The sequence below is a fragment of the Carettochelys insculpta genome, chromosome 22 (genome assembly GCF_033958435.1).
Source record: "Carettochelys insculpta isolate YL-2023 chromosome 22, ASM3395843v1, whole genome shotgun sequence".
NCBI classification, from domain to species: domain Eukaryota; kingdom Metazoa; phylum Chordata; order Testudines; family Carettochelyidae; genus Carettochelys; species Carettochelys insculpta.
The window spans coordinates 6,035,141-6,060,414 of record NC_134158.1 but is presented as its reverse complement, the minus strand read 5'-3'; the positions used below and the strand labels follow the sequence as shown (position 1 = coordinate 6,060,414).

Here is a 25,274-nt window from a genome sequence, read left to right as displayed (position 1 = left end):
AGTGTCCTCGGCCTCTCAGGCTCACCAGCCCAATACTGTAACCAGCCAAGCCACACACCCAAACTTTCTTTGTACCCTCCTTTCAAATGCCCCACTTACAATTCGGTCCAGTCCCTGCAGGCCCTCACACATCACCCTGATGCATCCCTCACTGGACCTTAGGCAATGTCACCTTTACTCTGGGCCTGTGTCCTGCTCGCTCCTGCCAGCCACCTGACTGGCCGCCACTCTGTGGGTTTGGCTTGAGACAAAACCCTGCGATTTCAGTGCTCAGTGGCCTCAGCTACCATCCTGTGATTTCAGCTGTCAGTCTCAGTATCTCTCAGGATGGAGCCTCACCCAAAATACAGACTCCAGCATAGACTCATACAATCACAGGGCTGGAAGGAACCCCAGGGGGTCATCGAGTCCAGGCCCCTGCCCAAAGCAGGATCAACCCCAACTAAGCCATCCCAGCCAGGGCTTTGTCAAACCGGGACTTAAAAAGCCCTCTAGACAATGCATTTCACTGCTTCGCCACCCACCTGGGGAAATAGTTTTCCCAATATCCAACATACACCTCTCCCTCTGTAACTTCAGACCATTATCCCCTTGTTCTGCCATCTGTCACCACTGAGAACAGCCTCTCCCCATCCTCTTTAGAGCCCCCCATCAGGAAGGCTGCTATTAAATCACCCCTCAGTCTTCTCCTCTGCAAATAAAATAAGCCTAAATCCCTCAGCCTCTCCTTGTAGGTCATGTGCTCCAGCCCCCTAATCACTTTTGTCACTCTCCCCTAGACTCTCCAATGCGTCCCCAGCCTTTCTACACTGGCAGGGAGTGAGCAGAACTGGACACAATACTCCAGATGCGGCCTCACCAGGGCCGAGTAGAGGGGAATAATAACTTCTCTTGATATGCTGGAAATGCTTCTCTTAATGCACCCCGATATGCCGTTAGCCTTCTTGGCTACAAGGACCCACTGTTGACTCATGTTCAGCTTCTCATCCATTATAATCCCCAGGACCTTTTCTGCTGCACTGCTACTTAGCCAGTTGATCCTCAGCCTGTAACTATGGTTGGGATTCCTCCATCCTAAGTGCAGGACTCTGCATTTCTCCTTGTTGAGCCACATCAGATTCCTTTTGGCCCAATCCTCCAATTTGTCCAGGTCTCTCTAGACCCCCTCCCTACCCTCCAGCGTATCTACCTCTCCCTCCAGCTGAGTGTCATCTGCGAATCTGCTGAGGGTGCAGTCCATCCCACCATCCCAATTATTAATGAAGAAGTCGAACAAAACCAGCCCCTGGACCAACCCTGGGGATACTCAGCTTGATACCGGCCGCCATCCAGACATAGAGCCTTCGATCTCTACCCATTGAGGCCAACCATGCAGACAGCTTCCTGTCACCTGCAGTCCACTTATCCAATCCGCACTTCTTTAACTGGCTGGCAAGGCTACTTCGGGAGACTCTATCAAAAGCTTTGCTAAAGTCCAGGTATATTACATCTACCGCCCGCCCCATCTCCAGAGCCAGTTACCTCATCATATAGGGCAATCTGATCTGTCAGGCATGACTTTGGTACATCCACCCGGACTGTTCCTGATCACTTTCCTCCTGTCCAAGTGCTTCAGAATGGATTCCCTGAGGATCTCCTCCATGATTTCTCCAGGGAACGAGTGACACTGACTGGTCCCCTGACTCTTCTTCTTCCCTTTTTAGTGATGGGCACTACATGTGCCTTTTCCCAATCGTCCGAGACCTCCCCGATCACGGTGAGTTTTCAAAGATACCCGCCAATGGTCTGCGATCACATCAGCCAACTTCCTCAGTAACTTTGGATGCATTAAATCCGGACCCACGGATTTGTGTGTGTTTAGTTTTTCAAAACAGTTCTTAACCTGTTCTTTCCCCACTCAGGGCTGCCCAGCTCCTTCCCATGCTGTGCTGCCTGCCCAGTGCAGCACTCTGGGGGCTGACCTTGTCTGTGAAGCCAAAGGCAAAAAACCCCACATTATTTCAGCTTTTTCCACATCATCTGTCCCTAGGTCACTGTTGGAAAATCGGCCTCACTAGGGAAACAAAGTAAGGGGGGTGGCGGCTATTCTGAATCTGGGAGGGGCCTTGAAAAGGTTTTGGGGTGAAAATTTGGCTACAGGAGTGACAGCCACCATGGCGACTGCCCTGACAGCCCCATCCTCTCCTGGGACCCCAGGCCTTCTGCATCCTACTTTGGAGAGATCTCCTGCCCTGACCAGGCCAGGCCAGGCTGATGTCAGCACCCAACCAGCACCCAGGATGAGCTGGGCTTGGACTTTAACAGAAAGGACAGCAGCTCCAGCCCATCTCCACTGACTGCTCCTCTCTTCCCTAAAAGGACGTGTGCCATCTGCGATCCCATCTGAGGAGCTCTCAGACTGACGGGTGGGGGGAGCAGGTGCCCATCTGTCTTCCCAGTGAAAGGAAACGGGGGAGCTATTGCCATAGATCGGTGGCTCCCAACTTCGGCAGTCACACGGCACACTTCAGGGAGACACTTCCACAGCACAACCACTTTTTTCAGCTGAATCTGCTCACAAACATCACGTTTACTCAAACGTACCAGGGCTACCGTCTTACTGCAGAGGTTGGCAACACAGCAGTACCCTCGGTAAACGCTTCGATATCCAGCAGCCAAGGAACCGGGAGGTTGCTGGACATTAAAATACTCAGTTAATGGAGGGGGCTGGGGCGAGGCCCAGGCAGTGGTCAGCGGCCCCCAAAGAAGAAAATTCATCTCCTCCCACCCCCAAGCGCCAGCTCCCCCTCACCTTTTGGTGGGGAGAGCAGGAGCCGTTTGCGGGGTGGTGGAGGTGGCTGAGCAGCGCGAGGAGACACTTGCGGGGTGGCTGACTCCAGGCGGCAGAGCCCGCTCAGCCTCGGGGGGCCTTGCGCAGCACCCTGGGCCGGTCTGAAGGAAAGTAAAGGAAGCTGCGCCACGGCTCAGGGTTTGCCGCTGTTACAGTTACCTGAGAGCTCCGGCTGATCGGATACTGGGTGAACAGGAGTTTACTTTACAGTAGACCCCCGAGAGATGCGCACTCGAGTTACGTGTATCTCGGGTTAACGTCGCTGAGTGATGGGGAGCTGGTGCCTGGCGCTGGGCTACCTGCCACTCAGAGCAAGAGCGACCCCTGCACAAGCTGGGGGTCCACTGTGCAACCACCTAAACGAGGCCGGAGGCTACAAGGAGGCACAGCTGAGCGGACAGAGCATCGGCCTGAGAAACCCGGGCTGTGAGCCCAGTCCCTGAAGGGGCCATTAGCGGGCTGGAGCCAACAGACTTCACAGAAACCCCCTGCGGGAGCGGCGCTCGGCCCCGCGGGGGAGGGGACGGGACGGGACTCGGGGGCCTCCCAAGGTCCCTTCCGGCTTTATGAGATCGGCCCCGGGACACCGAGCGCAGCCACGGGCCCGATCCGCTCCGCTGCCGGCTCAAGAGTCACCGCCCCCCGCCCCGCCCCGAGAGCCGGACGGGGCATTTACCGGCGGGCCAGGGCCGCCTCCGGCTGCAGCCGCCTCCCTGGGGGCCCCTCCCGCCCCGGAGCAGACGTGGGCGTTTCACTTTCGCAGCGGCTGCAGATAAAACCCCGCGGCGGCACCGCGCGCTGCAGTCCGTGGCCCGGGCCAGGTGAGCGGCGCTGCGCGGAGGGGAGGGGGCCGGGCGGCTCCGGCGGGGGCGGGGGGAGGTGACGCAGCTGCAAAGCGGGCGGGGTCCGCTCGCTCCCCCCTTCCCCTGCAGCGCCCCCGGGTCGGGCCCTGCGCGCTGGGGCCGGGGCAGAGCGACCCCCCCCCCACCCCGGGGCTGGGCCCGGCCGCTCGCTCCGCTCCGCGCGGGGCGGGTCTGAGCCCGTGTCCTGCCGGGACCCCCCTGCGGCCCGGCCGGGGTTCGGGTTCGGGGTCGGGGTCGGGTTGGCAGCGCGGGGCGGGCGGGCCCCGCAGAGCCCTTGGCCGGGGACGGTGCCGGGTGTGTGGCGGCGAGCGGAGCGCTCCGACCCGGGGTCATTTCGCACCCCCGGGGGCGGCAGCCGGGGCCGGGGCGTCACATCGCTGCAGGAGCTCGGCAGCCCCCCCTCCCCGTCCCGCTGCGGCTTCTGTCTCCGGCCCGAGGCGGGAATGGTCCGCAGACGTGGGCCGCGGTTTCACTGGCCCTAGAGGCAGTTGGACGTAGCGGTGCAGCGGGTGTGAAAGGGTTAATGAGAACTGGGAGTGGAGCCCGTGGGGTGAAAACACCCCCCCCCCCACATGCCTGCACTGTAAAGGGTTTCTGGGAACGGCCCTTGGGGGGGGACGCGGGACAGCTCAGTGGCTCCTGCATTGCCCTGCTCAACCCAGTGCTGGGTTCAGCCCTGGAGGGGCCCATTTGGGGTCTGGGCCCCCCAAATAACAGGCTGGTGCTTGGCCCTGCCAAGAGGGCCGGGGACTGGACTCAATGACCCCCCCACCCCCCCAATGTTTCCTCCAGCTCTAGGAGGTGTGAATCTCCCTACAGTTACTCACCCTCTGGGACTTTGCTGTGAAACCCTTAAGACAAAAACAATACAGTAATTCTCCTCTCTTCTCCCGCCCCCCATATGCACAGAGGTGTGTCTCAAATTGGGCGGGGGTTGGGGAGATCCCAGGAACTGCCCGGGGGGGATGGGGGAGCCTCTGCAGAGCTCTGCTGCTCCCTGGTGCTGTTCCAGCCTCCTGCTTCTTCTGGGTGGGAGAAGCAGCACAGCCAGGGGCTCCAGCTGCCCCCAGCTGGGAGAGAAGGTGCTTCAAGCCCCTGTCTGCACATGGGGCTCTCCCCGCTGGGGAGCCCAGACAGCTGCTGGAACTGGGGGCCGGAGGGGGAGGAGCAGTTTTGAGTTGCACTTTAATGTGCGTTAAGCTCCAATCAAAATCGTGCTTCTCGGGGCTTTATTGAATTGCAAAATGTTCCAGTCTTTGTCTTCAGGGCTTTTCAGGTAAGACTATATATAGGCTAGTAGTGATGAACTGGATCTTAGGTGCTGTAAACTCCCCCATATCCAGTAGCCCCTGGCACTGGCAGGTTGCCAGATGTTCAAATATTCTGGGTAATGGAGAAGTACAGCTTGCAATGCACTAAGGAAATACAAGGTTAGATATTAAGAAACAAAAATGTCTTCAGGGTGCTTTATTTACCAACAGCTGCTGCACTGTGCACTGTAAATTACACTGTATTGGGTGTATTTATTTGTATTTACTTTCACTCTACTGTGCTGATGGAAAACAGAACTAAAATTTACTTGTGGCTAAAATGCTGGTGATTTGAGTGCCACATGATAAACTCCCTCCTATTCAGCAGTCTAACAGCAAACTTTTCTTCCGGACCAGTAACTTCACAACAGTCTAAGGGCAGGTCTAGACCAGCCCTGAAAGTGGATCTTAGATCTGCAGTTCCAGCCATGATAATTGCACAGCTGCAAAAGCCAGGCCTGACCCATGCCCCCAACTCAAAGACAGCAAATGCCAATGTGATGCAATGAAATACATTCCCACCCCAGGCCTGCTAGCCTGTGGCACTCTCTGCTTTTCTGACACCCGCCCTTGGCATTTACAGGGATGATTACCCAATAGCCTGCAGTGGGAAGGGCTCTGAGCCCTCCTATGGCCAGGTACCAGCCCCAGCTTCTAACCAGGGGGTGGGTTATTCCATTGCTGTCCAGCGTGGGGGCGGGGGAGTCGTGGCCCTCCCCTCCCATGGAAGCACCTGGTGCTGGCTGTGGTTGGAGATGGGCAGCTGCCTTCAGCTCTGCTCATCTGGCAGCTCTGCTGCTGTCCCAAGGCCCCCCGGAATGTTTAAGGGCACCACAACCCGCACCTCACCCGAGGGAAGCAAGTGGGAAGGACCCACTGGCCTGAACTGCTCCAGGTTCTGAAATGGAGCCCTATGAACTTCTGGCCCCTGCTTGCCCAAGGGGCAGTGAGGATTCCTGCCCCTCTGCTGTGTCAGCTGCAACTCTCAACACACTCCACCAATCAGAGCTGGGGGGCTGGCCCCACTGGAGAGATGGACGATTCACAGCCGTGGGGAGGCGGGGGCTGGGATCAGTGGTGTTGGTGGTGCTGACACAGGTCACACCAGCTGGGGGGGAGGGGGAAGTCTGGCCCCACTCCTTGTATGTGGAACTGAGCCCAGCCCAGCGTGTGCCTCCCTGTGCCTGTCGGATGCTCTGGAATCCATCATGCGTCAATCGCTTCAGAGCAGGACTCCAATGGGCAGGGCTGGGGCTGGGCAGATAAACATGACACCAGGCAGCCTGAGTGACTCAACAATTCTCTGCGCAGGAAAACCTCGAACCCAGACTCACCGCACAGTGGTGAAGAGAAGAGAAACGCGGCGCGGACCATTCAGTGATGTGGAGTTGGTTTGGTCAGCACCTGCCAAGGTCTGGTTGGCCCTGGGGATAAAAGTAGCAACCAGAAGAGCTTTGAAACTGTTCATCTCCATACGTCCCAGACCCAGCCTGGCTGGGTGGGGTATTCGGGCAAAACTCGCCAACAGGTTAGATTGGAAAGTGTGTTTCTTTGATCACCCCACGTAGCCAAACTGCACCTGGGCTGCAGTTGAGGGAACTGCTTTGAAGCTGTCCTTGGGAAGGGCGCTGCTGGCGCAGCCAGACCCCTGGTGACCAGGGTATAGCTACCGCTGGCTGCAGAATGGGGGTTCAGGTGAACTTGTCTCCCGTTTTGAACACCAGAAGTATTTTGAAGACACAAGAGACGGGAACCAGGTCATGTACTGCTGAGAAGACGGAGCCAGACCCACTTCTGGGTTTCCAGAACACCCAGTGGAACCAAAACAGAGACACTCGTGTTACCATCGCTTCCCAGGGTGGGAAGAGAAGCACGACTGGTCCTACAGGTACAGCCCCAGCTGCCCCCTGGGCTCCTCCCACCTCCTCTTCCCAAGTGGCTCTGATAGCGCGGGCCTCTGTGTCCCTCTAGTGGCTGGTCCATGTAAAGGACACGGGAGTCAGCCAAGGCCTTTGGCTCTGTCTTTAGATCAGGGATCCATGTTTCCCAAATGTAAAGTGGGTCTTTGTACACGAGAGCTCATACTCCAAAATATCTGTTGGTCTATAAGGTGCCCCAGGGCCTCTTGTTCTCGAAGATACAGATTAACATGGCTATGGGATGGGGTTTGGGATCTCCAAGCTCTGCTCCCTGTCCGCAGGCAGGAGTGACTCTCGCTCCGTGGGAGAACAGCAAGTTTATTAGCTGACAGGACACAGTGTCTCACAGAGGAGCCAGTGCGGCCTGCAGGGACAGCCAGCCCAATCCATGTTGGGGAGAGGAGGCCCAAGGGGCCCCTGGAGCTGGGGCCTTGCCCCCTCCTTTGTCTCTCCCAGCCCAGACCAATGGCTTTCCAACTCCAGTTCCGATTCAAACCCATCAGGCTCCACCTCCTCCTTTGTCTGCAGTCCAGAGGTGGTACCTGGTCGCCAAGGTTACCCGCAGCAGGAGCCCCCCACCCTCTGTGAGCCAGACATGTATCCCCCACTCCATCATAGCGATCACCCTGACACAAATGTAATAGTGGCAGCGAGGTGGCCGCGTCAGTCTGTGTCCTAACAAAACAAACCAGCAGTTCTGTAGCACTGTAAAAACAAACAAAACAGTTTCTTAGGGCTGTGTCTGCACTTGAACCATCTGTCGGCAGGGAAATCTGGACAGAACCTCTGGCATCAGATTGCATCTATACACACAGCTCGCTCTGTGGACAGAGCCGCCAGACTGCACTGCCCTCTGGCGCCAGCAAGCGGAATGGCGGCTCTGCAAAGAGGGCTGCCCGCCAAGCAGAAGCCCCCCTCTGTCGCCAGAAGCATCTACACGGCACCTCTGGCAGCAGTCTGAGAGCTTGTTATGCCTCAGATCTTTGAGGGATAACGCTATCGAGGCTCATGCGGAGCTCTGTTGAGCTGTTGCTTTAAGTGTGTAGATGCCCCTGAGTTCTGTCGACAGAAGGCCCCTTCTGGGGCCCAAAACTGTAGTGTAGCCCCAGCCTAGGTGATTTGAAACATTGGCATGTCCCTTTCGGGACTTTGTCTTATCAGTGTCCCCATCCCAGTGCTCATCTCCTGAGTTTTAGTCATTTATTTTCTGCCACGTTCCCCTTGAGTCCTTTTGAGACCAGCAGTGGTAGAGGTGCCACGCTCTGGAAAACGCTGCTTTGGTCCACCTGCATCAGTCCCTGCCTCGTCGCCTCACTAGCGCTGATCCCACGCCCACCCACGTCTGCTGGGTGGGAAAGGCTTTTTCAACATGGCTGATGCTTCTCCACCACGATTTTTTGTTCCAAAGTGGTGTGGGGTGTCATGGCGACAAGTTACGTTGGGAAGAATTGTGCTTTTGAAGTAGGAGAATAAGGTTTGGATTCAAAATGTTACGGTTCCCCTCCCCCTCTCTAGATACACATGTTCCCTGGAACCAGTTGGAAGGGAAAACGTGAAATCTGAAATTGAAACCCACTTTTTTTCCTGCTTTAAGGCAAAAGGACCTTTCCTCACTGGGAAGGAACATTTCCATGTCCTGCTCTCTACGTTTCTCTGGCTTAACTTGCAAAGTATCCTCCCACCCTTATGCTTTAACCCTGCTCCAGCTGCTGCTGCTAATCCGTGCAGGGCCCAGTCCTCCCGGCCACAGCAGCAGCATGAGCATTTGTGACTTTTGTGACAGGTTTCCTGGCTGGGTTGAAATCAAGGGCACGTCGCTGGGCAGTTCAGATCCTGGTTCTCAACCTCATCCTGAGCATCCTCCTCCTCATCTTCATCACAGTCCTCCTCACAGCCCAGCCAGGTGAGTGCAGCGCCAACACCGACCCCACCTCCGCACCTTTGCAATCGATGTTCGAAACATCACAACCTCACCTACTTCTCTCCCTCCCCGGCACCTCCCCCGTCTCCACCCCGGCTGAGCCCTCGGTGTTTCTGTGGGGTGTTCTGATCCCCAGTGTCCATCTCCACCATCCGCCGGCTCACCCCGCTGTCAGCCAAACTCACGTGGCTCCCCAGAGCCCTGAGTCACTGTTACCCCGGCCTGGCAGGAGGGGCTGTACCTAGGCCTGGCTGTCAGCTACCTGCCCCCACCAGCCTCCTTTAAGTAGAACTGAGAGAGTGAGCTGGGAACAGCAGCAAACGCAGCCGGAGCACCCGGCCCTGGCCCTGCACTCGGCTTTGCTGTGGAACAGGCCCAGGCCCTGTCTCTCGGGGGGGCTGCTGGCTCCATGGGAACCGGGATCTGAGCTTCCCTGGAAGTCCCCCGGCTCCCCCTCCGTGAAGGGGCCCAGAGGGTCTTTGCCCCTCTGCTGTTACCGTCAGAGATACCAGCGCCACCTGCTGGCTGGCTGCACCTGTTCTGTATCTGGCCTCTCACCTGTGGGTGCTCAGAGCAATAGCCCCGTTGGTGGATGTTTATAAGGATCTCACTGGCTGGTTGATACCAATTGCAGCCTCGGCCCCTCCAGCCTTTTTTCAGAGCACGGTTTTGAGCCCAGCCCATTGCCCGGGTGTTGCTCCCCACACACCAGCCTGGCCAGCCAGAGGGGGCAGTGCCTGATGTGAGGTGCAGTCGTGTCTCGCTGGCAGCGGCTGCAGGGGGCAAAACTGGGGCTGCAGCAAAGGAGCCCAGGGCTGGAACGTGGCTCCACATTCACAGCTGGTGTCACGGGGGTGGGGGGCACAGGGGCCTCTGTTAGAGGGGATGAGCTTGCTAAGGTGGGTGGCTTCCATGTTAGTGTCAGTGTTTGTGGGTGGGGCGGGGGGAGGCTGTTCTGTTGGCTACAGCGGCAGACGGGCAGATCTCTCACCTGCTACGTTCTCCTCTCCAGCAGGGACATGTGAGCTGTGCCCAGCTGGTGCCGCCTGCCCCGGAGCCGCCTGCCCCGACGGCTGGCTCGGGTACCTGGGGAAGTGTTACTATTTCTCAGAAGTTGAAGCAAACTGGACCGACAGCCAGAACAACTGCTCTGCCCACGGCGCCTCCCTGGCTGTGATCGACACCCCGCAGGAACTGGTGAGACAAGTTCCTGGGCTCACAGGGTGGGGGTGACAAAGGCAGCCTAGGCTGGGCTTGTCCTGGGGCTGCCAGGGCCCCAGATGCGGCTTGAATTTAGGACAACTTCCCATCCTCCGTGCAGAATGCTCCAGCCGCTCTTTGGCCTGTCTGTACACGCGGACGACGTGTTGGAGCGGTGCAGGTTAGCACACTGTCAGCTCCCAGGGAATTCCCAGCAGAGGAATCCAGCCGGTTCCCAGACCCATTTATGTGACAGAAGCAGCGTTGCTAACCCAGGCATTGGAAGATATGCACCATCAGAAAGCACAACGCCATGAGCCTGACTTTAAAAACCAGCTCTGGGGGCTTCTAGTTTGATTTTTAGTGTTGACCCTTTGGGATTTTTCCTCACTATCCTTGAGGGTTGGAAACATGTACGGCCCTGGCTCCAGGAGCTGGATGTTAAGAAAAGCACCAAAACACGTGTGACTCTCGGTAAAAATTGCAGGGTTAAGAACGCCCAAGGCCTGGAAAGCAGCTGACAGCAGAGTCAAGGGACTGCTGCACAGCAGAGCTTGCCTGAAAATTGCAATTTCCAGTCTGAGAGATTCAGGGTAAAAGCAAATGTTGTGGTATCGGGCTCAAGATAAGAGGCTGAAATAACTCAGCTTTTATCTTCCCGTTCAGTTCCATAAAGGTGTGAAACAGTCCGGTGTGGACACTTGGTAAGATCAATGTCTTTTGACATTCGCACATGAAACCAGTTTGGTTTGCCAAACCCAGACCTTCTGGTTCAGTATGGTTCAGCACTGAATGCCCCTGTGGTTCCATCTGGGTACTGTAAGATTCATTGCCCTGTTCTGAGTGCTGGCAGCCGTGTCTGGACTACATCACCCAGAATGCACTGTGGTGGGTCAGCCCGCTGGAAAAGGGCAGGATGCAATCTAGGCTGCCATTTCCCCTTAGCTCTCCAGCCTGAAGTGCTTATTACAATGCATAGAGGAGGTTGGAGGTATGAGGCATCCTGGTGGTTCAACACTGGCCTGTGGAACACTGAATTGACACAAACAAAATTATTGCTCAGTGCAAAATTGGGGAAAAAAGTCAGTGAAATGGACATTTATTTGTGGAAAAATTCATTTTTGCCAACAATACGTTTTCTCTAATTTTTTTATGGGAAAGTCTCCATCCAGCTCCATTTGATACACAAGACTGGACTTGGCATGATGCCCACACAGGGATAACTGCCCTGTAGTTCATGGAGCAGACAAGTGCTGCTTGAGAGCCTGGATTGTCGTTTATCGGTGTAGAATTCCCAGCCTGGTCCCCCTGCTCAGTGCCCTGCTGGTAGCTCGGAGAACCAGGGCACACCTGAAATGGTGCATAATACAGATGTAAAATATTCACTTCCCTTTTTTAACAGACTTTCCTGATGCGCTATATAGCCCTTGCTGATTATTGGATCGGCCTGTGGAGGGAACCAAATCAACCCTGGAGATGGACCAATGGCACCAAATTCAATAACTGGTGAGTTCCTTTTAGTTTTGTTAGCTCAGTAACTGAGGCAGCTCCCATGTAACACAGGAGACCAGCTGTGTGGTTATGGCTCTGGGCTGTGACTTGGGAAATCTGGTTCAGTTCATGGTTCTACCCCACCTTGTGCTGTGACCTTTGGGCACATTGCTCAGGGCTGGATTTTTGCTGTTGGTTTAACCTACTCTAATCATTATTACTGTTTTTTTTAGGTTTAAAATCATGGGACGAGAAAAGTGTGCTTTTTTGAACAACAACAATATTGCTAGCTCAGGCTGCTCCAGGGAAGGCCGCTGGCTCTGCAGCAGAGCAGGACAGAAACCAGGAAGCTGAGCAATGTGACTGATTTGGGTGAGCAATGCACTGGATATGCATCCCATCATGCCTGGCAACAGCTACTTTGGCTAGGCACTGTGGAAATGCACAATGGAGCAGAGGGCATCTTGGGAATGTGGAAAAGCTCCTAACAGGCACCTCTTTGCCTCCCAGCCCTAGAGGGGCTTCTGGCTGCTTTTTTGCGCCATTTGTGAAACTGTCATTCGTTGCTGCGCTCTCCACATCTGCTGTGAGAAATCAGGGATCTCGCGCTTTGCTGCTGTGCTCTTCAGGGTTGTGAGGACATAGTCCATTGCAGCAGAGCTAGTGTTGAACTTACTGTCGAAGGGAGAGGACTTGGAGGTAGACAACACTGAGTGAGAGGGACAGCAATGACCTGGCACTGCATTTGGCTATTTCAAAGCACTCGTACAGGGCAGACTGTCATTTTTGGGCTCGGGAAACCAGCACTGTGTGGCAGGGTGTTACTGTCATGCATGTGTGGGATGAAGATCAGGGACTAAATAACTTTGGGAGGTGCAAAGCCACCTGCTTGGAGCTGTGTGCTGAGCTGGCCCCTGAATTGCGGCGCGAGGCGAGCGAGTGAGAGCTGCTCTCTTGGTAGAGAAGCTGGTTGGCAGCTGCTGGGTCGCGGCTGGTGATTCCCGCTTGCTACTGACTGTTATGCATCAGGTTGGAGTGGGCGTGGACTCTTACCCCTCTTATTAATATTGTTGATTCATAGAACAAAAGAGCTGGAAGAGACCTAAAAAAGCCATTGAGTCCAGCCACCTACCCAAGGCAGGACCAAACCCATCAGGTCAGCCCTGCCGGGGCTCTGTCAAGGTGAGACTTAAACACCTGCTGGGATGGAGACTCCACCACTTCCCTGGGTCGACCATTCCAGTGCTTCACCACCCTCCTTGTGAAAAAGTTTTTCCTAATGTTCAACTGGACCTTCCCAACCTCAACGTGAGACCATTGTTCCGTGTTCTGCCATCCATGACCACTGTGAGCAGCCTCTCTCCAGCCTCTTTGCAGCCTCCCTTCAGTAAGTTGAAGGCTGTTATCAAGTCCCACCTCAGTCTTCGCTTCTGCAGACTCAACAGACCCGATTCCCTCAACCTTTCTTCATAGGTCACACACTCCAGCCCCCTAATTATTTTGGTCACCCTCCGCTGGACCCTCTCCAGTGTATCCGCATCCTTCCTATAACTGGGGGCCCAGAACTGGACACAGTACTCCAGATGCCGCCTCACCAAAGCCGAATAAAGAGGCACAATCACTTCGCTGGATCTCCTGGCAACGCTCCTCTTCATGCAACCTAATATGCCATTAGCCTTCTTGGCTACACCGGCACATTGACTCATGTCCAGCTTCTCGTCCGCTACAGCTCCCAGGTCCTTTTCTGCAAAACAGCTATTGAGCCAGTTGGACCCCAGCCTGTAACAATGTTTGTCCTTATTGAACCTCATCAGATTTCTTGCAGCCCAGTCTTCCAATTTATCCAAGTCAGTCTGGTCCCTGTCCCTGCCCTCCAGCGTATCTACCTCTCCCCCTAGCATAGTGTCATCCGCACACTTGCTTAAGGTGCAATCCAACCCCTCATCCAGGTCACTGATAAATGTTGTTTGTTTTTTAATATTTATTAATTAGTGTGTTAATTATTTATTTATTTGTGATGTTTATTTTAATAATTAGTAATTATTGTGATTAAAAGGCCTTAAGGTGTAAATAGTACTTATTTTTTATAAAGTTTATTAATAGAAGAACAGGAGAAGAACAATTAAAGATATACTTTCGTCCAGCTCTGCCTCTTCACCTGCAACTTAACCCGCCAGAAGAAGTCCTCTTTCTGCTGCCTCAGGGCCTTCGCTAGCACCCACAGGGCTCTTTCCCAGGGACCGGGGCTCCCCACCTACCCTTGAGTCCAGTTCTATAAAGCAGCAAGGCTTGGGCGCAGCACCAGAGCAGCGGTTTGCCTCCCTCACCTTTGGATGCGACTGTCTCTGCTCCTTCTCCAAAGTTCCCAGGCGTGCAAGGGGCAGAGGGCGATTTCTCTTTACCTGGCTGCAGAATGGCAGAGCTCAAAATGCTGCCCTGAGTGATGACCTGGGGCATGGTGGGAAACGTCCAGCCCTGGAAGGAAGTGAAAAAAGCTCCAGTGACCCACACTGCGTGTTGAGGGGGGAGCAGTAAAGGGAAGGGGAAAGAGAAATCCCTGGTGGGGCTGGAAGTTTATTTCCAGAACCGGGCAGGGGTCTGTGACTCTTGTGCCATTGGCATGTAAATGCTGGCAGGAGCCTGTGGCAAAAACCTGTGTTTTTTCTGGATTGAAGTGGCCAAAGTACAGATGCTGTGAACCTCAAGTTCTTCATTTATTGGAACCTGCAGCCATGTTCCACGGGGGTTAAAGGGATAAATAAATTTGTTTTCAAGTTAAAAGACTTGGGCCCTTCCTGATGGGATGAGGGGGGAGCTGGGGCCTGCCTAGTCCTAGAGCAGCCCTAGGCTTTAAGTTTAATAACACTTGGAGTCTGTCCCTTCAGTCAGCCAGGGAGCTGTTGCTATTTTTCTGCAGTGTCTTCATCAGCATTCCTTTTGCTGCCCGCATGCATCTACCTACTAGCCTGTGGAAACCCCTTGTAATCCTACAACCACCAGCACCGTGATGGTCTGGCTGTGGTCCCTGGAGAGCGATGCAGATAACGTGCTATCCGAGCAAGCTGCAAAGAACGGAGCAGACGGTCTCCCAAACTGGTGGTTTATTTTATAATTATAGATTTCACCAAGCCAGTCACCAAACAGTGTCCATTACTCCTTCTGTGTGCAGGAGCCTTTCTGTGAGGTCTATAGCACGGGGTCTATTGTCATAATATGAAACACTATATACACTAACAGCCCGTCGGTCCAAGGAACTCCTTTTTCTTGGTACTGAGGGCCAGGCAGTTGCTCCAAGGCCTGGATCTTCTTGATCAGGGGGTGTAACTGGCCACATCCCACCATATGCACCAGGTAGGTCACTTCTGTTTGTCCCAGGTAGCATTTACCCAGGTTTGCCATCAAATCTGCCTTGCGGAGTGCTTGAAATATCGGGGTGAGGCAGTGAAGGTGACCGACTCGCTATATCACCAATGTAGGCAGCAGTGTGTAAGTCACAGTAATCGATCCATTTACTGCCGGAAGGTGGTGGCTGTCCTATGAAGCCAACTGGTGTGGCTAGGGGGTAGAGCAGGTGTGGGGCAGAGAAAGCTGGTTTCTCTCTAGATGTCCTCTTTGGGGGAATCTGCCACTACCCCTTTGTCCGGTCTAGAGTAGGTAACGTAACTGGCTTTCCCCAGCCGGGACGAGAGCACAGCAGGAGCGCCGGGTTAGCTGAGTCAGTCGTGTATGTTCGTCCTGGCTGAGCTCTGGTGGGACTCCTGAGTGACTCCCCGCTGGGGGAAAAGGGGGAGGGGCTGTCAGGAAGCCCTCATGGGCTTTCCCGGCCCTTGGGAGGTCCATGGGAAATTCTTTCTTCCTGTTGCTGTGACACACAAATAACAGGCCCCCACCTCCGGTGGGACCTGCCCTCAGGCTTTGACTTGGACGATGGAAACAACAGAAGAACCTGGTCTCCAGGTCAGATATCTGTAGTGGGGTCCCTGATTATACAGCCGTTTTTGAGCTTGCAGCAGCTGCTCTCTGTCAAAGCCCCTGAGTATCTCGAGCTGTCCCTGGAGCTGTAAGAGATTATCGGATGCTGAGCCTGGGACTCAGGTCTCCTGCTCCGCTGGAGGCTCCTGGTGGAGGTCTGGGATACCCCTGAGATCACCCCCAAAGGAGCTGGAAAGGGGAAAATCTTGCAGAGGCCTCTGGTGTTACATGTGATGCAGAGAGCAGCCTGGGAATCACCTGTCCCGGTGCTGCAGGCTGGTGTCTGTGAACAGCATTACCTGCACAGCTCAGCTAAACCATTCCACGGGGTCCCCCTCGCTGAGGGTGATAAATGGATGTCGTGTGAAAGGGGTTCTCCAGCACATAACCCTTCTGGCCCATGGAGTTGGCTGCAACAAGGGCTGCATTTAATATCGGGGGGCGGGGGGGTTCTCCAACATACAACACGAAACCAGCTCAAGCTCTGTTCTTGTGACCTGGGAAATTCACCCCTCCCCCCGGGTGCCTCTGGGCAGCAATGCGTCCCCACTCACAAGCATGGCCCTCTGAGGGCAGAAAAGGCCAGGAGAGAGATTACACCACACACAGCGGGGAGGATGCTGCAAACAGGGCTCAGAAACATCAACTGGGAAAAAAAGACTTACCTGCTCCCACCCAGGCACCTGGGGCAGTGTCTTTTTCTGTCAGGTTTTTAAGTCTAGCAACCAAAGGTCCCTTTGACAGGCCTGTCCCTTCTCTGATGCAGCAGGTCTTTGCCCTCGAGCACTTGTGCCCCAAAATATCTATTAGTCTATAATGTGCCCCAGGACTGCTCGTTGTTTGTGCAGATACAGACTAACAGGGCCGGCCCTCTGGTACTTGGCCCTTCTCTCCATCCCTCTCACAGCTAGTGCCGAGCCAGAGCATCTGCTGCCCTCGGTTCACGCACGGCGACAATAAGGAGACCAGGAGCCAAAATGAGCCACAAGTGACCATTTGAGGCAAGCAATCCCATCATGCTTAGCACCCAGGTGGGGTGGGCGAGCCCATGCCCGTAAGATGAGCTCTTGAAGTTCTGTTCCACAGCCCACCAGTAGATGTCCGTAGAGCTCACCCAGAACCCGCTGACGAGTCAGTTACACCTCTCCTTCGTTAACGCAGATGAGAACTTGGATCCTCTAAAGTTCTTGTGTCGCCTGATCTTAAGGTTATGAATAAACATTCCCAGCGATCACTGTGAGGGTTGGCGGGTTCCTGTCCGAGGATCAGGCCCAGTTAGACGACTATTAGAAGTATTCTGCAGTTAGGAACCCCACTGTGCCCAGGGCAGGACTCACACCACAGGAACTCTGTGATACTTACAAATTAAACAATTATGGCTACATTTAGCAAAGCCACACAGCCTCGCGCTCAGCAGGGCAGACGGAGACGACACTGCCAGGACTTCTGAACGCCCATCATCACACCATCCCTCGCAACGCAACCTGCCATGTTAGCCTTTCTCTGCAGCACCGTCACTGTCCCCATCTTCATCGGTGACCCCAGTCTGGCCCCTTCCCAGGTCTACAGCTGTGCCCTGGCTGCCTGGGGATGCGACGTTATCAAGTGTTATGGTGCCAAGACCATACCTAATGCACGTTGCAGGAGGGGGGATCTCTCTCCTCTTCTTTATTTGCATCCTGCCTGACTAATGCTAAAGTGTCCTTGTTCTACTGGTTATTTACGAATTTGCCCTTTTCCCCTCTATGTCCATTAACTGCCATGACACCTTGGTGGCGGCATGTTCCACACGACCCTGTCCAGGTGCCGGCGTCGGTTCCTGTTCTGTGCTCGGCTGGTGCCATTACGGCCAATGCTCCTGGTTACATCGTCAGATGCGGAAATACGTCAGCCCCGTGGGGACTGAAGCAACTTCTCATCAACAACTCTCACCTTCTCTGATGGTGGAAGTCTGCTCCTGCACCCCTCCGCCCACCCAACCTGTGCCCCCACCCCCCGCCCTCCCACGTACCCCTCCCGCCCAGACCCTGCACCCACAGCTCCACCCCCAACCCTCTCCCATACCCCTCCAGACCGGACCCTGCACCCACACCTCCACCCCAGCCCTCTCCTGTACCCCTCCCGCCCACACCCTGCACCCACACCTTCACCCCCAGCCCTCTCCTGTACCCCTCCCGCCCACACCCTGCACCCACACCTTCACCCCCAGCCCTCTCCCGTACCCCTCCAGCCCAGACCCTGCACCCACACCTCCACCCCAGCCCTCTCCTGTACCCCTCCAGCCCAGACCCTGCACCCACACATCCACCCCCAGCCCTCTCCCGTACCCCTCCAGCCCAGACCCTGCACCCACACCTCCACCCCAGCCCTCTCCTGTACCCCTCCCGCCCACACCCTGCACCCACACATCCACCCCCAGCCCTCTCCTGTACCCCTCCAGCCCAGACCCTGCACCCACACCTCCACCCCCAGCCCACTCCCGTACCCCTCCCGCCCAGACCCTGCACCCACACCTTCACCCCCAGCCCTCTCCCATACCCCTCCAGCCCAGACCCTGCACCCACACCTCCACCCCAGCCCTCTCCTGTACCCCTCCAGCCCAGACCCTGCACCCACACGTCCACCCCCAGCCCTCTCCCATACCCCTCCAGCCCAGACCCTGCACCCACACCTCCACCCCAGCCCTCTCCTGTACCCCTCCCGCCCACACCCTGCACCCACACCTCCACCCCCAGCCCTCTCCTGTACCCCTCCAGCCCAGACCCTGCACCCACACCTCCACCCCAGCCCTCTCCTGTACCCCTCCCGCCCAGACCCTGCACCCACACCTCCACCCCAGCCCTCTCCTGTACCCCTCCCGCCCAGACCCTGCACCCACACCTCCACCCCAGCCCTCTCCTGTACCCCTCCAGCCCAGACCCTGCACCCACACGTCCACCCCCAGCCCTCTCCCATACCCCTCCAGCCCAGACCCTGCACCCACACCTCCACCCCAGCCCTCTCCTGTACCCCTCCAGCCCAGACCCTGCACCCACACCTCCACCCCAGCCCTCTCCTGTACCCCTCCAGCCCAGACCCTGCACCCACACCTCCACCCCAGCCCTCTCCTGTACCCCTCCAGCCCAGACCCTGCACCCACACCTCCACCCCAGCCCTCTCCTGTACCCCTCCCGCCCACACCCTGCACCCACACCTCCACCCCCAGCCCTCTCCTGTACCCCTCCAGCCCAGACCCTGCACCCACACCTCCACCCCAGCCCTCTCCTGTACCCCTCCCGCCCACACCCTGCACCCACACCTCCACCCCCAGCCCTCTCCTGTATCCCTCCTGCCCATACCTTGCACCCGCAGCTCCACCCCCAGCCCTCCCCAGTACCCCTCCCGCCCACACCCTGCACCCACACCTCCACCCCCAGCCCTCTCCCGTATCCCTCCTGCCCATACCTTGCACCCGCAGCTCCACCCCCAGCCCTCCCCTGTACCCCTCCCGCCCACACCATGCACCCACACCTCCACCCCCAGCCCTCCCCCATACCGCTCCTGCCCAGACCATGCACCCACAGCTCCACCCCCAGCCCTCTCCTGTACCACTCCGTCCAGACTCTGCACCCACACCTTCACGCCCCAGCCCTCCTCCATACCCCTCCCGCCCACACCCTGCACCCACACCTCCACCCCCAGACCTCCCCCGTACCCCTCCCGCCCACACCCTGCACCCACACCTCCACCCCCAGCCCTCCCCCGTACCCCTCCCGCCCAGACCCTGCACCCACACCTTCACCCCCCAGCCCTCCCCCGTACCCATCCCGCCCACACCCTGCACCCACACCTCCACCCCCAGCCCTCCCCTGTACCCCTCCTGCCCACACCCTGCACCCGCACGTCCACCCCCAGCCCTCTCCCATACCCCTCCAGCCCAGACCCTGCACCCACACGTCCACCCCCAGCCCTCTCCCATACCCCTCCAGCCCACACCCTGCACCCCCACCTCCACCCCCAGCCCTCTCCCGTATCCCTCCTGCCCATACCTTGCACCCGCAGCTCCACCCCCAGCCCTCCCCTGTACCCCTCCCGCCCACACCCTGCACCCACACCTCCACCCCAGCCCTCCCCCGTACCATTCCTGCCCACACCCTGCACCCACACGTCCACCCCAGCCCTCCCCTGTATCCCTCCCGCCCACACCCTGCACCCACACCTCCACCCCCAGCCCTCTCCCGTATCCCTCCTGCCCACACCCTGCACCCACACCTCCACCCCCAGCCCTCCCCCGTACCCCTCCTGCCCACACCCTGCACCCACACGTCCACCCCCAGCCCTCTCCCATACCCCTCCAGCCCAGACCCTGCACCCACACGTCCACCCCCAGCCCTCTCCCATACCCCTCCAGCCCACACCCTGCACCCACACCTCCACCCCCAGCCCTCTCCTGTATCCCTCCTGCCCATACCTTGCACCCGCAGCTCCACCCCCAGCCCTCCCCTGTATCCCTCCCGCCCACACCCTGCACCCACACCTCCACCCCCAGCCCTCTCCCGTATCCCTCCTGCCCACACCCTGCACCCACACCTCCACCCCCAGCCCTCTCCTGTACCACTCCGTCCAGACTCTGCACCCACACCTTCACGCCCCAGCCCTCCTCCATACCCCTCCCGCCCACACCCTGCACCCACACGTCCACCCCCAGCCCTCCCCCGTACCCCTCCCGCCCACACCCTGCACCCACACCTTAACCCCAACCCTCTCCCGTACCCCTCCCGCCCAGACCCTGCACCCACACCTTCACCCCCCAGCCCTTCCCCTTACCCCTCCCGCCCACACCCTGCACCCACACCTCCACCCCCAGCCCTCTCCCGTATCCCTCCTGCCCATAACTTGCACCCGCAGCTCCACCCCCAGCCCCCCTCCCGCCCACACCCTGCACCCACACCTCCACCCCCAGCCCTCCCCCGTACCCCTCCCGCCCACACCCTGCACCCACACCTCCACCCCCAGCCCTCCCCCGTACCCCTCCCGCCCACACCCTGCACCCACACCTCCACCCCCAGCCCTCTCCCGTACCCCTCCCACCCACACCCTGCACCCCCACCTCCACCCCCAGCCCTCCCCCGTACCCCTCCCGCCCACACCCTGCACCCACACGTCCACCCCCAGCCGTCCCCCGTACCCCTCCCGCCCACACCCTGCACCCACACGTCCACCCCCAGCCCTCCCCCATACCCCTCCCGCCCACACCCTGCACCCACACCTCCACCCCAGCCCTCCCCCATACCCCTCCTGCCCACACCCTGCACCCACACCTCCACCCCCAGCCCTCTCCCGTATCCCTCCTGTCCAGACCCTGCACCCACACCTCCACCCCCAGCCCTCTCCCATACCCCTCCAGCCCAGACCCTGCACCCACACGTCCACCCCCAGCCCTCTCCCATACCCCTCCAGCCCACACCCTGCACCCACACCTCCACCCCCAGCCCTCTCCCGTATCCCTCCTGCCCATACCTTGCACCCGCAGCTCCACCCCCAGCCCTCCCCTGTACCCCTCCCGCCCACACCCTGCACCCACACCTCCACCCCCAGCCCTCCCCCGTACCACTCCTGCCCACACCCTGCACCCACACGTCCACCCCCAGCCCTCCCCCGTACCCCTCCCGCCCACACCCTGCACCCACACCTCCACCCCCAGCCCTTTCCCGTACCCCTCCCGCCCACACCCTGCACCCACACCTCCACCCCCAGCCCTCTCCCGTATCCCTCCTGTCCATAACTTGCACCCGCAGCTCCACCCCGAGCCCCCCTCCCGCCCACACCCTGCACCCACACCTCCACCCCCAGCCCTCCCCCATACCCCTCCCGCCCACACCCTGCACCCACACCTCCACCCCCAGCCCTCTCCCGTATCCCTCCTGTCCAGACCCTGCACCCACACCTCCACCCCCAGCCCTCCCCCGTACCCCTCCCGCCCACACCCTGCACCCGCACCTCCACCCCCAGCCCTCCCCTGTACCCCTCCTGCCCACACCCTGCACCCACACCTCCACCCCCAGCCCTTTCCCATATCCCTCCTGCCCATACCTTGCACCCGCAGCTCCACCCCAAGCCCTCCCCTGTACCCCTCCCGCCCAGACCCTGCACCCACACATCCACCCCTAGCCCTCTCCTGTACCCCTCCTGCCCAGACCCTGCACCCACACCTCCACCCCCAGCCCTCCCCCGTACCCCCTCCCGCCCACATCCTGCACCCACACCTCCACCCCCAGCCCTCCCCCGTACCCCTCCCGCCCACACCCTGCACCCGCACCTCCACCCCCAGCCCTCTCCCGTACCCCTCCTTCCCACACCCTGCACCCACACCTCCACCCCCAGCCCTCTCCCATACCCCTCCTGCCCACACCCTGCACCCACACGTCCACCCCCAGCCCTTCCCTGTACCCCCTCCCGCCCACACCCTGCACCCACACCTCCACCCCCAGCCCTGTCCTGTACCCCTCCCGCCCACACCCTGCACTCACACCTCCACCCCACTCCTGCAGTTGTCCCCTTTGCCTCACATCCCATTGGTGGCCCTGCAAAACCAATTACCCACTCACAGGGCTCCGGCTCCCCCAGTGCAGCTCTGCTCTGAGTGCGATTTCCGGCAGCTCCTGCGCTGGCTGCAGCGCATGCTCCCCTCTGCTCCCGGCAGGTGGTTTGGGCTCTCAGGGCCTTGTGTCATGTCCCGGCAGTTCCCTCCCAGGAGCCCCCTGCACACGGCCGGGTGCTGCCTCAGCCCACCCAGCCAGAGCTCAGGCTCCCTTTCTCCTGCGCCTCGTCTGGGACCGCCCGGCAAGGGGGAGCAGCCAGAGCCTCTGGGGCTCAGAGCCCTCTGTTAACCCTCGGGGTGCCAGTGTGGAGGTGATACACCCTCACTGCACGTCCACAGTGTTTGCTGGTGACGCTAAACCAGCCTCTTGGAAAGGCTGCTGCGCAGTCTGGGAGCGAAGTCCTTGGCAAGTTGGTGCTTTGGGCCAAAATAGATCTAGAGAGGTTGAACACGGGCAAGTGCAGAGTCCTGGATTTGTGCTGGAGGGATCTCAAGCACTGGGACAGGCTGGGAACTGACTGGCTGAGTAGCACAGTAAGCGACAGGTCCCCGTGTTCGTCTGTACTCTAGCAAAACAACCCGGCCGCCCTGCAGCACTTCAGTATCACCTAACGAAGCAGTTTGTCAGTCTGTAAAGTGCTGCAGGACGGCCGGGTTGTTTAGTTCGGCTACAGATGAACTTTTTGGCTCTGTGCAAAATCAGGTGGAGCCAGTACATCTGAATGCCAGGGCAATAGCCCCTTGGCTGAACTCTCTGAGCCACTGTCCTGATATGGATCAATTGTAAAGCTACAGCTCAGTAAACCTTATAACCACAACAGCCAGGCCCAACAGCGGCACTGGGCCAGTCATTGCCGGGCAGAACAAATGCCCCCGCGTGCTGGGGGAAAGGAACAGAAGATGGATTTCTGGTAGATGCACTGCACTGAAAGCCAGGAGGTTTATATTACAAAGTTCTGCTAGTAACGTCGCGTGCAAACGTGGTAAGTCACTCAGTGCCAGACTTTCAGGGGTGTTTCATGAAGAGCGTCTTCCAGACTCCCGATCATGTGGCCTTATGCTAATGAGGCATGCAGAATTTACATCCTCATTAGCATATTGCGGTCCGTTTATTTGTGTCGAACCAGCCCTAGTGGACGTGCTCTTTGGAAAGAGGTTTTTTTCGGAAGAGCTCTTCTGGCAGAGCTTCTTCTGGCAGATTTCTGTAGTGGATATGTAGCCTAGGTGTTAATCCCCTTGGCCACATCTACACCGGCAGCCTCTGCTGACTGCCACTATGCACAACAGCTATGTCTACATGGGGCTCTGCCCTACGCCGCTGCTGGCAGAGCTATGCAAAGTGAGGTCCTTGGGCTTGCAAATGGCTGTACATTTGCATACACTCCAAACTCACTACCGCAGCCATGAGAGAGTTCGGTGCCGGCAGAAGCGGGTGGCGGCACTGCAGAGGCTGTATGGACGTGCCTCTGCCAGCTAAACCCTGCCTGTTGCCAGCTCTTTATGCCTCAACCGTGCCAGGCACATCCACACGGCCTCTGCGGTGCCGGTACCCCCCTTCTGCTGGCACCAACCTCTCGTGTCGCTCTGGTAACGAGCTTCAGGAATATGCAAATGAGCAGCCATTTGCAATCCTACAAAGCTCACTTTGCATAGCTCTGCTGGCAGTGGCACTGGGCAGAGCTCCTGGAGACCCAGGCTGGGGCGTCACTAGAGAGTTTTGTCATCACACGGGGTCTTCTGTCAACGTAGCTCAGGGAGCATCTGCGCTCTTAAAGCAACCGCTCGACAGATCCTCAACAGCACTCTGGCAAGCTGCCCCTTTTGGAGCCCACGGTCAGTGCCAGGCAGCCCTGCTTGTCCTCCGGCAGCTCGGGTATCGCTGCCAGAGTGTGGAGGGTGACAGTGCGGCAGGGAGCCTCGCAGAGCTGCATGGGGAGCGGGTGTGAGACCGCACAGGAAGCTGAGCCATGGCCTGTAGCTGTCAGAGTCTCGTGCCTGAGGGGCTCTGTGTTGCTGCAGAAGGTGGCAGGAGCCATATGTACCCTTCTATTAATGCCAGGTGCCTGCCAGAAGGGCCGGGCTCAGCTCCTGGGGGGTTTCCTGTCACGGATACAACCAACCGGCTCGAGCCCCCACCCAGTGGCCTGGGACAATCTCACCTGACTTGCTGGGTGCCTGTAAGGCAGTTCTGCCCCCGCTCGCAAGCACAGAGTCTAAGATAGAAACAGCTTATTTAATGACAATAACCTACCCCAAGTTTACGGTGACAGATGCAGTATATCTAAGCAAAGGAGAGACAAACCCCTTTAACAAGATACCATCCCCATTCGCTATACAACCAAACCTCTTGCTGGGGCTCTTGGCCTTTCCCCACACACAGTTACAGGGTTTACCTCTCACGGTGCAGTCCCGGACCCCGAGCCCACAGATACATCACCAGGGCAGTACTAGCTATCCCCTTGTCTACAGCACCCCACTGACTGCCACCTGCTGGCCACTCCTCCTACCAATCACACCTCCGGGGATCACCCTGAGGCAGAGCCCAGGGTGGCTTCGGCTGCCACTTTGTGATTTGAGCTTTTCATATCTCCAGCACGGTGTTTCATGAACACCCTAGTACCCTGCTCTGTCTTTCAAGAGATGGGGCCTACGTCTACACGTGCCCCAAACTTTGAAATGGCCACGCAAATGGCCATTTCGAAGTTTACTAATGAAGCGCTGAAACGCATATTCAGCGCTTCATTAGCATGTGAGCAGCAGCCGCACTTCGAAATTGACGCAGCTCCCCGCCATGCAGCGCGTCCAGACGGGGCTCCTTTTGGAAAGGACCCCGCCTCCTTCAAAGTCCCCTTATTCCTATCTGCTCATGGGAATAATGGGACTTTGAAGCAGGCGGGGTCCTTTTGAAAAGGAGCCCCGTCTGGACGAGACACGCAGCAGCAAGCCACACCCATTTTGAAGTGCTGCTGCTACCCACATGCTAATGAAGCACTGAATATGCATTTGAATACTTCATTAGTGAACTTCAAAACAGCTATTTACAGGGCCATTTTGAAGTTTGGGGCTCATGTAGACCCAGCCAGGGAAAGCTAATCAAACTAGAGTTATAACTATATAGCTAAGACATAGGCAGGACCAAACCACTCAGCACACACTCAACTAGTGCTCTTCCCTTACCATGCTTTAAA

At 57.7% G+C, this 25,274-nt stretch overlaps 1 protein-coding gene across 1 annotated transcript; it reads left to right on the top strand.

The window, feature by feature from the left end:
- Positions 1 to 1,716: 1,716 nt before the first annotated feature.
- Positions 1,717 to 11,906, top strand: LOC142024659 (uncharacterized). Its single transcript, XM_075016812.1, has 8 exons — positions 1,717 to 1,756; positions 3,262 to 3,651; positions 6,315 to 6,531; positions 6,728 to 6,891; positions 8,706 to 8,825; positions 9,856 to 10,040; positions 11,446 to 11,549; positions 11,768 to 11,906. The coding sequence occupies exons 1-8, from the start codon at positions 1,717 to 1,719 to the stop codon at positions 11,886 to 11,888; spliced, it is 1,341 nt and encodes a 446-aa protein (XP_074872913.1). The 3' UTR covers positions 11,889 to 11,906.
- The last annotated feature ends 13,368 nt before the right edge of the window (positions 11,907 to 25,274 follow it).

Coding starts and splice junctions, on each gene's coding strand:
- LOC142024659 (XM_075016812.1), top strand. CDS start 1,717: ATGTGCCTTTTCCCAATCGTCCGAGACCTCCCCGATCACG. Junction 1,757..3,261: donor CCGAGACCTCCCCGATCACG/GTGAGTTTTCAA, acceptor CCGGGCTGTGAG/CCCAGTCCCTGAAGGGGCCA. Junction 3,652..6,314: donor CAGTCCGTGGCCCGGGCCAG/GTGAGCGGCGCT, acceptor TTCTCTGCGCAG/GAAAACCTCGAACCCAGACT.